The sequence below is a fragment of the Liolophura sinensis genome, chromosome 1 (assembly GCF_032854445.1).
Source record: "Liolophura sinensis isolate JHLJ2023 chromosome 1, CUHK_Ljap_v2, whole genome shotgun sequence".
Taxonomy (NCBI): Eukaryota; Metazoa; Mollusca; class Polyplacophora; order Chitonida; family Chitonidae; genus Liolophura; species Liolophura sinensis.
This window is the reverse complement of record NC_088295.1, coordinates 76021236-76037184: the sequence shown is the minus strand read 5'-3', so window position 1 is coordinate 76037184 and position 15949 is coordinate 76021236. Positions and strand designations below refer to the sequence as shown.

The following is a 15949-nucleotide window of genomic DNA, read 5'->3' as shown; positions in this document are numbered from 1 at the left end:
TTTTGTATAGAATGTATATTCTATATTTTGTTAAGGACAAAGTCTGGTGAAATGTATGAAACGAAAATTTAATGAAATGACATGAAGTAAATGTTTGTGTAAATTCCCCTGTATTTTCAGGCAGCGGTGATGATATCGAAGAACGGCCAGATGGTGGCCACAGTGTGGGCGGAGAGTATACCCTACTGGGCAACAGCGTCCAATTCCGCCATACTGGATTTAAAACGCCACGACCAGGTCTGGCTGATACAGCTGGCGCGAGCGCCGTACTTACACGGCTACATGTACTCCACCTTCTCTGGCTTCATTATATTTAATGATGAGGATGAGGATATGACAGGAGAATAGGACGAGTTCGCATAAGGACGCCTGAAGAGACGACACCATATAGCAATAACGTGCTCCCGTGATACATAGCTGTACCCGTGAGCAGTTTTGTTGACGATGTTGATGGCTCCATGTGCCTGCTAAATACAGACGCACCTTTTAGGGTAATCTTATTAGAGTTCCCGTGTAGCGATGTAAATAAGACTCGACACAAACATGACATGAGCAGTGTGTCCTTCTATCGAACGGAAGAATGGATTGGGCCAGTACAAAGTCGGATGTGACTGATTTTAAACGCTTGATTCGCTTCAGCTCCACGGAAGATGGCAACCATTCGTGTCTAATCTGTAGACACATTTTATTTAGGACGAACTTTAACCTTGGTTTTAATTCTTTGAGCATAACTTATTGGACAAGTAAAACGTTCTCGACTAAATCTTTGACTTGGCTCTTCTGGAGATGTCCCGATTTTCTGCACTGGAGTGTTTGGATGGTGCATAGGTTGTCATCGATAGAGTTGTCTTGAACATATGTTATAGATATTAGCATTCCGTCTATGTCCCGAGGAATGTGGGATTCTGTATGATAATCAAGTGGTTGTGAGAATGACATGGAGAAAGTGTACTATATCCGGTACACGAGAGATTGTGATTGCCACGTTTGATCCTACCGACATATCCGATAGAATTATACATTGTATACGATAGATCATGAAATTCATACATACATGTATAAACTGAGATAAAAGTTTTTATATCCTTGTTGTGAGTAGAAAACGTGTGTATTCTCGATAATGATTGTATCTGTTAAGTAGATAATCCCATATCTCTACGCTTATAGTAGACAGACATATGTTTGATGTTAAATTCCATAATTTAGTTTGTAAATACTTGTATCTTTATTAAGAAGGTGTTTACATTTTTATGCCGCTAAGTCAAACGGGATAGGTGATACCGCATTGCTGAGTAGTCCTTATAGTGGAAAATATCTCCGAGCTATTCACAACCTCGGTCTAGTCTTGCATTGTTATAAGACACTCTCTATCACATTCTTGTTGTATGTACCGCTGAATAGCTCTGCAAGTCATATATATATACGTTGGTGATGACTTGATGTTCTCGTGTGCCAAACTGTGACTATAAACGCTAGTGTGAACTTTTCTTACACGTTTAAATCAGTAGACGGCACCAGAAACTAGTCAAGCTAATATGGCCGCCGCAATGATGTCGTTATTTAGTCATTCTCAGTGGTTAAAGAGCTACCTGTCTTTTTTCATCTTAACTACAGAACATCTATTCCGCTGTCAGATTAACGTTTCGTCTAGTGGCCACTGGAATCCTTTTTGACATTTTATGTGGATTTTATTTCGTGTGACTAATGTCTTAATTCTGTTTACAAATTCTACTCTACATAAAACTATTTCAACGTCGGTGGTTTGTAAAGTATTCTAATCTGTGATCTGTTGTTGTTGGTGGTGATGTTAAATTTGTACCATATGTAGTTTAAATAAAATGTTATTAGAAAAAGCTATAACCCTTGTCTTTCTTTTAAATGACCTGAAGGACACACAGTTAGCTTGGTTCATGCACCCATGAACACGATATTGTTTTAGACTTAAGTCAGACTTTGTCTTAACTTTGTTATTTTTCCTAAACTTATATTTCAACTTATATTACTCTATTTTTCAATTCTGTCATGAATGTCGAAGGCATATCTAAGTATTAAATTCGCTTTATGTAAATCAACAGTTTAGAACAGTAGACTGTTTTAAAGTTGAAGTGAAGATAATGTTAGCCACTAAAGCTGAAATAATTAATCAAGTAGTATTCCAGAAATGTTCCAGAAATATTTTTTTAAAATTCTACACAGCTTATCGACAAAGTATAAAGCAAACAATAGTCAGTACCTAGCCACACATTTGGTGCCGCCATTTTGCCCTGATATAGCTATTTTTGTGACGTCACAAAACCCAGGCGCTCTCCCGTACCATCGTTATTAAACAATGTGACAATGAGAAAATACGAACAAAAACTCCTGATACCCAACCAAAGTCTCAGTTCTGCTCCGTGTTCAAAGGGCCGATGTTTCTTTTAGTATTTTTAGTCAGGGCTTTAAGTTTGTACGCCATTAAACATAATATTAAATTTACAATTAATATACACATTATTAATATATATAATTCAACTTCAAATAAATAAATTGACAGCAATGCTTACCTGGTGTTTGTTAATTCACAAGAGAGATTCAGTTCAGTCACGAAATAGGTGTATTTGACACCTTTGAAAACCAATTAAATTTGCTAGCGTTGCTAATAAAATCGTCTTTTTCTGTTATTTCGAATTATAAAGCTAGGATCGATGAATGCAAATTTTAAAATGGATGCCTACATATAACCAGTCGTTTGATATACTGTTTAAAAACATTCACGAATGTGCTTTTTGATTCCATTTATAACATGCAATATACAATGCTACAAGCTAGCTTTTGTCCCATCTGTTTAGTAAGTAAAGATTACACATTTTATGTTGTTTTTGTCTTCGCCGAGGTGCGGAAAAAAAGAAGAAATATTTTAGTTTTCACCTTCAGGCTGTGTCCAAAACCATGAGTTGTAGCCTATTTAAAAAATAGAAATGCACTTTCAAAAGCACATAAACGCCTTAAAATGATAGATTTGATGCAAACATTTAAACATTGTGAAAAACAATGATAAAATTTCACAAAAAACTCTTAAGTGGTCGTTCGGATCAGTATTTTTGATTACTCCGCTGTATGCGATGTCCGGAAAATGGAAAGCTTTCGGTTTTGACGTTGACAGTTGTCCAGTCCATCTTATGGTGCCTCCTTTACGACTTGCGTTCCTGCGGATTCGCTTGTATTTTTCTTTTTCGGATCCGCCTTAGGATCCATCCAGTTACTGCGCTGTATACGGGGTGTCCTCAAAATGGATAACTCTCGGTCATGACGTGTAGACAAATATTCTCTCCACTGGCCTAGTACGTCCTCTGTATGTCACCGTGGCCACACAATATGTCTGCTCTGTTGCCCGCCACTTTTGTGTCAGAGTACATAGTTAACGGGTCAGGCTGTTCCCTGCTGTTCACTAATCGAGCTTCTCCGCAGATCGTTTAATCGGGGTCGTTTAGCTTCTAACAGCTTGTTCAGACGGCGGAGGTTCAACAATATAACTGATGAACTTCGCCAAGATCTTATCGGGGGAAAAGGCATGTTTTAGAGCACCCGACTAGATGAACATTTCCCTGATTACTAAAATGACATTCCGAATATTTAACTTTTTCTAAATCTATTAAATAAACACCACGATGTCACGGGTAAATTCGCTTTCTTTGTGCTTACTTTGACAGTGATAGTCGGCAAATGGTCACACGAAACCCGTAAAATACGGCCTCTTGTCCCTTTACCTCATTGAGGGTTTTCCTCTAGCTGTTGATATAAATGCTTTCGTGGTTGCAAATTTCACGTTCCTGTCGCCATGACTTAAATTGTATTAAAATTCTTAAAAACTTAATAATAATAGCCAAAATCAGGCCTGTACAGTGTTTTCTAAATATGTTTGTCAGACCTGTTTTTAAAAGAAACATTGATCATATCTATGTGATAGTTAAGTTTGTCTTATTTTTGTCTTATATCTGCTGTGGTACAATGGGAAAGATTGCATAAGAAAGTTGTAAATAACAATATGCACCTGTAGGTCAGGTTTTTTACCTGTACACAAGTACTCACATGAAGAACCAAAATAGGTGCTTTACGTCATAAAGCATATGTAGATGTATGTGGTTCGACAGACCTCAGTGTTGATCAAACCGACGGGCTTCTCGATATATGGTAGTGGATTTACAACTAAACAACTTTGATATAAGTGGATTATACCAATTTATCGGATTAGTTATAATTTCGCGCTCATGCTTACACTTGAATGAACAGACCTGCATGGCCACAGGGATATGGGTGGTTTCTTCGGGGGCGTGCAGGGATATGTAGGTACTGTGGCTAGTGGGTGTTAGTCTATGGGGTAGCTGTGACCAACTGTACCCATACAAACCCTTAGTTGTTCACGTCTCTGCCCATTGTGAATTTCAGAGTTACTAGAAAATACTTGGGCAATTTATTTAGTCATCGACAAACAGGCTACAAAACTGTGATAAGGACACGAAATGATACTGTGAAAAACCTTACTCAAATATGATATGAGTGGTTAATGTTGTTTGGCAACGCCGTTGCCCAAACTTGGCGGAACCAACAAAAGTGTTGTGAGTCCAACAGTCCTAATGTCATAGTAATCAGACTAGCACATGGACTAAAACAAGGTGACAGCTAGATACACAGGCGTTTTTTCTTCCAGTATGATTTGTAAATATATAACTATTTGGTGATATTTCGATTCCTGTCTTGTGAAAGTACACAAAGAATAAAGAGCCCCAAAATTTCAAGATGGCGGACAAACCCGAAGATTTAAGGTAAGATTCTTCAATCTTTAACATTGCATGCTGCTTAGAATTCATTTTGTTTATGTGATTTTATTTGTCATTTCTCATTCTTCTAGTGATTTCCGTCAGATGTGTACTTGTTTCGTTGTTGTTGTTTTTCTTCTTTATAAAAGAACAACTGATACAAATAACAAGCTTTCTGTGATTTGTTTGATTTATTTGGTAATAAGATTCGAACAGCCATGGGCCCTGTTTTACACAACCTCCAAAAGTGAAAGACAATTTAAAGCCGAAAACGAAGTATGTAGGAAAATACGTGGCCTGAATACCGTGTGCTGGGTATTCTAACAGTACTGACATGGGCTGATTAATGAAGCAAGCTCAGGATGCGGGATTCAGAACTGAATCTTTCTGAGACAGCAATCTGAGTTACATACGGTATCATGTCGTATACAGAGCGTACAAGTTGATACCACTCAACCATTTGCATGAACAGTTAGAATAAAACCTTGCCGATGTCAATCGGAAAGACGTCGGATTTCACCGGTTATGTATGACCATTTGTTAAATATCACACTATCATGGCTGACTGATATTACTATCCAGGCTGTAGATTTGTTCATATATCTATATAACAAAACTTATCCGTTTGAAGATGCTGAAGTTGATCAAAGGCGAATGTTTTTCCTATATGTATACTCAACTGTTGCTTGATAGCCGAAGGTTCGGGCGGTGTCTGGCAAGGTGTAGTGGTTTCCTCTTTTGTCCACCCAGTTTCCTCCACTTTCATTGTCATATACATGAAATACTCTTAAGCCCAAAATGGCGTGTCAATCAAAAAGATAAATAAATCAAATATGCACAAAATGTGCTCTCGCCAATGCGGTCGCTGTGAGGTCAAGTCCAGCTCATGTTGGCTTCCACTCCGGCCGTAAGTGGGAAGGTCTGCCAGCAACCTGCGGATGGTCGTGGGTTTCGCCCGGGATCTGCCCGGTTTCCTCCCACCATAATGCTGGCCGCTGTCGTATAAGTGAAATATTCTGGAGTACGGCGTAAAACACCAATCAAATAAATAAATAAATGTTTTTTGTATTGTTGGTTGGCGACGGACTCGTTTTCACTTACATGATGGAGGTCAGTTTTATGAGTGGAGGAAACCAGAGTGAACTTTCCCAGATGTGACTTAAAGATATACACACCATATTATTGGTGGAAGATAAGTGATCCACAACGAACATTAGATTATAGGCACATGGTAACCGCTTATTGTAACCAAGTCCCCACGATCAGTGAGATATGCATAAATATGCCTGATGACTAGATTCTGAAAGACGTCTGTTTTCCGACAGTCATGAAAATACTAAAACTCTTTCATATACAAGATTGCAAGCCATACTGGATCAACGTCGTTTTTTGCAACCTGTAATTTTTCTCAGTAAAACGTTCCACTTAAGGAGAAGGGTCAATAACATAACAAGTTATAATTCTTACGCGTATTCAAGAATCCGTAGTCTTTCTTATATTTATAGATATGGTTATTAATGAAAACAATATTTGGTAATGGCTTGCGAAAAATAATTACGGCTGCTTCAGGTTTCAGTATTTTGCATTCTCTATTGTTTCGTTACACAAATTGACAATAAAGTTTAAAGACAAATCACGAATATATTCTTTCGAAATTCATAAAATCTAAGCGTCAATTCGACATTCGTATACCACGCGTAAACCACTGACGTCATACGTAACATGATAAGCGCAAGACCCAAAACACCAGTTCCCAAAGAAATACATAAGAAAGAATTATATAAACAGCAAATAAAGTGGTAACATGTAAGAGAAGCAGTCGTTTCAATAATGCTTGGAAAACGGTTGATATCAAAAGCATGACATCAAAAACAAATCTGAAATTAATTGCCGGTGCATAATTATTTTCAGGTCGAATATAAACATAAAATATTTCAGCTGGGCTTTGACTGTAACTGTTCATAAAACCCCCAGGTTGGTGTAATAAAAGAGGGTGCTTATGAATTCTCTATCCATCTAAGTATTTCGAAAACAAATTCAGGCATGACTTAATTGCTGCAGTTCAGTAGTGAAACAAATCTGTCCACTCACCCATGACGACGTATGTCAGCAGGAATGTCAAACATTTGTGTCAGGGTAATTAACATCAGAAATTCCTCCAACTATGCTATCTTATGAAAAGGAAGGTATAGTTCAAACAAAATGTTTTTGTAACATGATACTCTGCAGGTGCAATAGCAAATATTTATTTGATCTCCATTATTCTTTTCTCGAGACAGCACTTTATGTGCCAATTTATGTTATTCTTTCACATTTAGTATTATATTTTAAGAACTGTGTGTTTAGAATGGAAGATTAAATTGGATGCTTTGCAGTGTAAAGAGAATGTTTATTTTGATTTATTCCTTTATTTGATTGGTGTTTTACGCCGTACTCAAGAATATTTTACTTATATGACGGCGGCCAGTATTATGGTGGGAGGAAACCGGGCAGAGCCCGGTGGAAACACACGACCATTCGCAGGTTGCTGAAAGACCTTCCCACTTACAGCCGGAGAGGAAGCCAGCATGATCTGGACTTGAACTCACAGCGACCGCATTGGTGAGCGGCTCCTGGGTCATTAGGCTGCGCTAGCGCGCTAACCAACTGAACAATGTTTATTTTGAGTCTTAAATAATCGTAACACTTCACATATTTGTAAGAAAATATGATATTGTTGTCATATACTGGATACCAAGTTTTATGTATGATTGCGTTAGGTGACACAATACTATCTAGATGAAGCTGAAGTGGCAAAAATAATGAATGCATTACAGACTTCCGCCCCTGACGCAATCCGTGACTTCTCCCCGGAGACGAACAGAGCGGTCGGACCGGACACCGCGCACGGGCAGATCCATTCCCATGAGTTTGCCTCCATTATCCTCACGGTAAGTCTCGTACCTTGCTCGTTTAATTTGACTAATGTCTTTTTAGTTCATTCGGTCTCCCAGTCCGTGAACAATTCGTGACCAAAAGATTATGATTACGATGCGTACACCAGAACCACCAAAAGTATGTCGTTAAAGTGCCCATTATTTTTGTCTCGTGTTATTTTCGAACAGAGTTGGTAAGAGCTACTGTTTTCATAAGATCAGGTAATATTGCGCCTCTAGAGTATTGTAGCAACCTGAGTCAAGCCCATCCATGCTAAATTGCTGTTTTAAAGATAAGGCTTCGTAATTATATTTAAGCGTCTCTTAGGTACCATGTTTATTCAAGAGTTGAGAATAAGCTACTTGTTATATATCAGACTAAATCTCAGCAGGTGAACTGAGAGTATTCTGACGGTAACCAGTAACCTTAGAACTGACACTCACCCCAGGTGCAATAAAGTGATAAAAAGTGATCGATTGACACAATCATGATTTATGGTGCTTCATAAGGTTCACTGTCGCCGCGCTGTGAGTTCATTGTTAAACAATTCACGGGCATTCGGGGAAGAGCTGTAAAATTACAAGCTCCCGTCATAAAAAAATTGGCCATTATGTTATTGTTCATTACATATTATGGCAACCGTTTATGTAAATGGATATTCACCGGAGGGTGCAGAGAGTGGGGTATAAGGTTGCGAGCGTATATCATATTAAAACGAGCTAATACAATCGTAGTGAAGTCAATTACCATGCACCGAGAGCTTGTTTTCGAGGAAATGGACATGGTTATGGAATCGTTAAAGAAAGATAAACATTGTGAACAGCTAAACTACTTAGAATGACTCCGTAGTATGCTATGGCAGCCGACGCATACCCTTGGATTCCTCACGTGTAATGCTGCGAACAACATGCCTGTCAACTTGCTCTGAATTTAACACAACGCGGGACTCCCTTGGTAACCTTCCTTTTGACCAATGAGGAATACCATACATATGACTGACAGATGATAACCCTTACACTATGTGTCCATTTATAAATCTGAATTGTCATCGACCGACTTAATCAAGGAAATACGATAAAATGGTCAGGGGGAGAAAAATAAGGTAAGAATGATCTAAAAAAGATGAGCATGCAAATCTGACGAAACAAAACACTGACGGACGTTTGTACTTCAGCAACTGGTTCATAAGTTATTAATGATGGTATCGAATACGTCCTAATGCTGGTAACCAAGGGCATTCGTTTTTGGACAGTACTTGCGATTGATGTACTGGTTTTGGCCAATACAGGAAGCACACTATTGTAAGAACCGTAAGAAAGACACAGTAGAGAGGGTCCTGAGTATTAAACCTTCTTTTTAGTTGTTTTCTTGTGTTTATTTGTCTATTGTGCAAAGTCAATCCAACTATTCGTACCTGAGTTACTTTAAAGGAAATTTTCGGTGGAATCGACGTGAAAGATAATACATTAAATATTTAGTGCTTTAAAGCATTACCGGTTATTTATTTTCCTCCAGCAGTAAACAGTCGGATATCCCTTCAGTCGTGTACCACAGCCATGTTGTGTATGGAAGTCCACTGTGGCACAGAGACACTGTCCAGATGACAATAAAACCACTGCCAACCAGCACTGCTCTCAAAGACATGGAGACAGGATTTGTCAATGATGCCGTCAAGACAGCCATATACACCAGACCACGGAAAATACCGATAATACCCGAATATTACGCTGAACGAGACAAGTACGCTAGGGCCTATTTCAAATCTCCTTTGGTTCAAGACACGATGGCAAGAGCGTCAAAGGTTGGTCATTTATACTGTTAGAACTATATGTATCTGACTTATGTTAGCATACGAACTGTCGTACGTATGCCAGTTCATTCAAAGAAAAATTGTCTTTGTACACAATTACCTGAGTAAATAACGATTAGGTATTTCTTGCAATGGTTGTCTTATCAGCATGGTCTCAGCAATTCACCGTTGTCTGGAACACAATATTTCATTCTGGATATCTACGTTATTGATTATTTAACTTTGAGCTGATTTTCGAAGTTTTGCATGTTACAAAAAAATTGTAAATTTTGCATCAAAAGATCGATGAATCTGGAGACATTATATATTCCTTGATATTGCTTGTTCTTTGTACGTAGTTTGAAATCCCATTTTCTAGGAAAGCCTGTAGTACGGTGTGCTTTGGTTGTGATGACAACACAGCATTTTCAGTATTTCCAGACCAGTGACGTCTAACAAATTGCAATTAATATCACTGCAGTTTTATTTTACCTAAGTCTGTTTAAGTCTTGGTGATGTCGGCGTGTAAGTTGCTACTTTTTAATCAATTACATGACGTGTTAAACGCAGAACAAAACCCAAACTCAAGTAGACAGACAATAGGTCGGATTTTCACCGCTTTCGTATGACCCAACTAGCACACTGTCGTCGTTGCTCTGGATTTACTCCCTAAGTTGTAGTCTTTCATATTATATTCCACACTTTGGTGCAGTTCCTCGTGAATACAAGTAATTCATCGTTTTCAGCACTCACGGAAACGGTGAGTGTTTAACCATTGCATATTACTAAACAAAGTGTAGTATGCTGCAAATGAAAATAAAAATTTCACTCACCTGTATTAAGGTCAGTGAGAATTGTCGATTTTACCTAACCCATAACTGATAATAACAACCTCTGAGGTGATTTTTGTATGTATATAATAGTCACTTGTATTACTGATTTAGGCAACGAGGGCAGATCGCATTCTACACTGACTTAAGTTTTATGAGTATTGCTTATCTCCTGTACTAAGCAATAAAGGCCAGACCGTCATAATTTATGGTTGACAGTAGACAGGTAAATCAAAACCAAGGCCTGTTGATGTTTACATAGACACTGGGTGGCTTGATCTCTTGATCGTAGCAGATTATATGTTGCTTGCGATTAGTTCAAGGCACAGCCTGAGGGCCTATTTGACTGTCAGTTCAACTTCTTGCAAATGATATTCTAAGGGAATTTTCAGAGCTGTCAACCCATCAAGACCTAATAAGTGCAGGAGCAGTAAAGTTAGCACGCGGTTTGATCTCAGGCCAAGAATTTTGAATCATGTCTCAAGTTGAAGAGGGTTTAACGTTTATTACTGAAGGAGGTTTGTCCCCTGATCCGAACTCTAACGGGGTAGAGAATTACGGGACAGAGGAACGTCAAGACAGGAGATCAACACCCGATAAACGTGACGATGTTAAACCACCAGAAACTGAAAACAGGAGCAGAATGCTCCCGGTTGAAACTGTGGAACTTTTACCGACTGAAATTACCATAGACCACACCAGCCCTGTCGCTGGGGAAGCTGTTGAGACCCTGCCTGTTGAATCTGTTGACAGTCTTCCTGCTGAATCTGTTGACAATCTTCCTGCTGAATCTGTTGACAATCGTCCCACTGACTCTGCCAATGACACTTCTGAAGAATCGGGTGATAATCGCCCTGGAGAAATCATTGAGAGCCACTCTAGTGATCCCGTAAATGATCGTCCCGATGAAAATATGCCTGATGAATCCATTGACAAGCTTCCTGTTGACAATTCCGATAGCCGACCGGGCGATAACACGGACACCCGCCCTGCCGAAGATGTTGATAGTTTGCCAAACGACACCGTGGACAATTTGCCTGTTGATTCCGTTGATCATCTTCCTGCCGATGACGGTGACGACACACAAAAGATCAAACCAATTACACTTTGGCCTAACGAGAAATACAGCACGGAGTATCCTTTCCTGCCGGACTTCATTGTGCGTCTTTATACTGAGGTCAGGTTAATCTAGTATTTCTGAAATTAGATACAGCTCTCATGCAGCAGAAAGTTTTGGTACAATGGGCTTACATATACATTTCCAGAAAGTCGCCGTAAAGCGCATGGAATATTTAGGTTTTAGTCGATGTTGTGTAAATGTACAGAACGACCAGGTTTATGGAACTTCCGGTCGAAACCAATAGTTCTTACGACTATTGACGACCCACAGGCCTTTAGGGCTATATTCATGACTTACCAAGCTCTTTTGCATATATATAGAATGGGGACGTCGACAGCGTATATCGGACCGTATATGCAGTGAATTTTTCTCACGCGACCCAACACTGTTGTCGAAGAGTGACGTCATAGCGTTCAACAGGGTTGTTAGGTTGGTACCGCACACAGTTCAACATGAAGCCATGCAATCTTTATGTGGGTCAACAGGTTTAACTTGAGGGCGGATTACTTAAACTTGCTGACAGATCTAGGTAAACTTAGCAACTACGAAGTATAAACAACGAAAAACAACAGCAAAAGTCTACGTACAAATGTTAATTTATTTATTTTAATTTTCCATCAAAATTTTGACGATCATGTCCAGTCCAAAACGTCCAGTCTTTATCATTTTATGTGGCAAATAAAAAAGTCTTTTCCAGAGCCCACATAAAAACCCGTTTTCCGATGTTTGTATGACACAGGCGCTCGAATGTCTGGTGACAAGTGTCGGAAATAGCCAAGCATGTTCTTAGACCGGCCCCACTACCACAGTTGGTAGAGCGTCCGGTTCAGAGGCGGTAGATCCAGGGTCAGTCCTGGGTCTAGTCACACCTAAAACCTCCTTCAAAGAGCAAGATTTAACTTCCCCGCTTGGTGTTCAGCATGAAAGGGATAGTTTAACGACTGGTTCACCCTTATCAGTATAATGTGCCGGACAGCTTACTTGTCTTCGGTAAGGCGTCTCAGTGAAGCAGTACTAGATCAAAGAGGGGTGGAAATCCGTCCTACAACAAGGAGGCACATTACATGCACTCTAAAGATTCCTTCGTCGACATATGACGTTAAACCCCCGACAGATTACCGAGTGCATTCACTTCTGCTGACTGCCATAGCTTCTTAGCGCTTGTCACCTTTTTAGCTAAATTATATCCCGTTCATGATTGCCGTCTGCCTACCTGCCTTAGTTTAATTTCCACACCTCAACACTCTCGAAGCCTTCGCGCGAAGACTTACTTTGGGAAACTCACCCAACAACCAACGTGGACATATCACGTGCGAAATGCGGTGTTTTTATTGGTTCTCGACAGTAGGTCCCTGTTGTTCTTTAAAGTGGACTCTTCCATGGAGTGATCAACGCAAGAGAAGTGTTATCAAAATAAAGAGGTGAATAGGTATCAGTTTGAAAATTGAAAGGGAGTAAAAACTGAAAATTAGTGTAAAATATCTGTGAACGGGTGATGTGTTAGAATATAAATAATGGCTTCATTCACTGCGTATACGCTGTGATAACTGTACTAAAAAGGGAAGTGTCCATTGTTTTAGGGCTCATTAACGTGAATCACATTAACGTGACGGCTATATTAACGTCTTTGCCGTTGACCTTACTTTTCTCTGTATATGAGCCCGACATAACCCGAACTCGAAAAAGCATGTTAATGGATGCATTTATAATCTTACCATCTGATCTTAGTTTTACCCTTACGACGTATACGGGACACGCAGAAGCGTCCTACCGGTTACGCTCATATCTTACCTTCTAATCTAAAAGTTTTCTCTTTACAAAAATACGCCGTAGCGGGGACACGCAAAAGCGTCCTATAGGTTATGTTCATATCTTACCTTCTAATCTTATAGTTTTCTCTTTACAAGAATACGCCGTAGCGGAGACACGCAAAAGCGTCCTATCGGTTATGTTCATATCTTACCTTCTAATCTTATAGTTTCTCTTACAAAAATACGCCGTAGCGGGGACACGCAAAAGTGTCCTATCGGTTATGTTCATATCTTACCTTCTAATCTTATAGTTTTCTTTTTACAGGAATACGACGTAGCAGGGACACGCAAAAGCGTCCTATCGGTTATGTTCATATCTTACCTTCTAATCTTATAGTTTCTCTTACAAAAATACGCCGTAGCGGGGACACGCAAAAGCATCCTATCGGTTATATTCATATCTTACCTTCTAATCTTATAGTTTTCTTTTTACAGGAATACGACGTAGCAGGGACACGCAAAAGCGGCAATAAGCTTAGTATGCGTCACCGATGCCGGTCCACTCCCAATACGTCTGACCTGGCCAAAATGGAGAGAGAGTTTGTCAACGATGCCATCATTACGGAGAAGAAGCGGACAAAGTACAAAGACATAATCCCGCCGTATGATGCTTCTCGTGATAAAAATGCACGAGCTTACTTTATGCGACAAGACGTTAAGCATTTATTAGGTGTGACGCGAAGTGCGAGATAATATGGACCTGATCAGTATGGAAGCCGGTTAAGGTCACTATTCCAACATCGCTTCATAACATCGTCTTAAGATGCTCTCACCTCCCCCCCCCCCCCCCACCGTTAGATGTGATTTGCCCCATCTCCCCCCTCCCACCTAGACACTATTAGGGATGACACTGCGATGCTGAATGCGATGTTACAATGTTACCATGATGACCTTATACGACTTCCATATGAGAGTGACTTATGGTTGTTTGCTTTCTGGGAATTAATCTGATTAACATCTTTTGGATCTCTGCTTCTTTGGGGTAATTTAAATATCGCTGTTCGCTCGAAGATCTTTCTCAGTGTTACTTATATTAATGATTTAGCCTTTTACAGACTTGTACTTTTATATTGGTAAACCTAGGTACAAGTTTTTTGCTTTACTTTTTAAAAAATATATATGTAGCATTCAGCTTAATCACTCCAAACATAAATTTTATGATACACCATCTGCCGTATTGTTTGACTTTTTACTTAAAGCGTAATTCTTAGTAAAGTGAATCTGTAAACAGGTCGGAATGGATATGATTAATATTTGTATTGAAGTCGTGATTTTTCCAAGCAATTTTTTTAAAATGAAAGATTTGCTTAGTCGTTGTGTTGTTCAAGATATTATGCACAACATTACATGCTAGATACCAAAACATCGTTTTTACTTGTTTAAGCATATCTGATATTTGGTTTACAAGATAACCTGATGTGAATGAGAAGTCACTCATATTGTGAGTGTATAATTTAATATAATGTGAGTGTAAATTTTCGTCAAAAAACATGACTGATATGTCACCGTGATGTGGCAGAACTTTGTTGATAATATATCAGAATATCACAATGTCTCTATTGCTTAAAGTAACTATATTGTGCCTTCAGTGTTCTCTGTATCATATGCCTCATGTGCTTGCTAATGATCTATCAGAAAGTCTAGTGTCGGGGTGGGGGGGGGGGAATATTGGTCATTGTTTTGTCCGGATGAAATGTCAGATAAACGGTCAGTTGACAAAGTTCAAACAAACATATATTGTGTAATGCTCCTCTCTCGCGGTTCGTAAGGTCTAGATGACAATAATCAGTCGATGACACTAATATGACCATTTACACCCTCTTACATTCGTTGAAAACTACGTATTTTCAGGCAACTCAGTGTACGTATTTGTATAGGAAAGTTCGCCAGTCAAAGATCTGTGGTTTACTCTGTGCTCTCTGGTTTCGTCCTCCTGTACACTGATCGCCACCAAGCAACCAGTCCTCGAGCATGGCATTTAAAAACAGGGAAATAAATGGAAAAATATTTGCTGATTCAGTTGTATTTAATTCCACTAAAGTAATTATCACACTACCGTGGAAGTATTTACCGTGGCCTTATTCAACCAGTTCCACTAATATGACGGGGAGCAGGTTTACGAATGACCATGGTCAATCGGCTGCGGTGAAATAAGCGCGTTAACACTTGGTCACACGTGCACTTACAACTAGTTGTGAGGCAAGACAGCCTGTGAGCCAAACATCGCGGGCAGTTGTGGTAAATCTTGAACTGATCGCACAATAAGACTTTTGGGATAATGGCGAGTCTTGATAAATCCAAAGATATCCCCTTTGATTTTATCCTACGAACTTCTCACGGGCATCGCAAACGATCTACATGAAAATTATGCACAGTGCCTTGGATTTGATGCAATCGCGTGACTGAAAGATCAGTTCAGGTTTGACTACAAACATTTTCTTGGGATTCAATACGGATAAATTGGCCGAAATTGACCACCATCGAGAGATCATGTCGAATCGCCTTTCTCAACAATATTTCACTTCTGCAACGTGGCTAGCATAATGGTTTGAGGCATTCTATAGTGCCCGGGGGAAACCCATGACCATCCATAGGCTGCTAGCGGAGAGGAAGCCAGCATGAACAGAAGGATCATCAAAATTCAATCTGAAGTTCAGCTTTATAGTGAAAATTAGTTAAAAAGTTTG

General features: G+C 39.4%; 2 protein-coding genes across 3 annotated transcripts in view; both read left to right on the top strand.

The window, feature by feature from the left end:
• The window catches only part of LOC135480523 (C1q-related factor-like), a 65635-nt gene extending 64895 nt beyond the window's left edge, over window positions 1-740 (top strand). For both annotated transcript variants that reach the window (XM_064760386.1, XM_064760378.1), the window contains one exon: window positions 121-740. In XM_064760386.1, coding sequence (XP_064616456.1) covers window positions 121-348 — 228 coding nt within the window. In that variant the 3' untranslated portion in view covers window positions 349-740. The remainder of the gene's footprint in view (window positions 1-120) is intronic.
• A 10008-nt stretch (window positions 741-10748) lies between these two features.
• LOC135461508 (transient receptor potential protein-like) lies at window positions 10749-14905 on the top strand. Its single transcript, XM_064738642.1, has 2 exons — window positions 10749-11508; window positions 13698-14905. Exons 1-2 carry the CDS (start codon window positions 10807-10809, stop codon window positions 13953-13955), a joined length of 960 nt encoding a protein of 319 aa, XP_064594712.1. The 5' UTR covers window positions 10749-10806; the 3' UTR covers window positions 13956-14905.
• Window positions 14906-15949: the final 1044 nt, after the last annotated feature.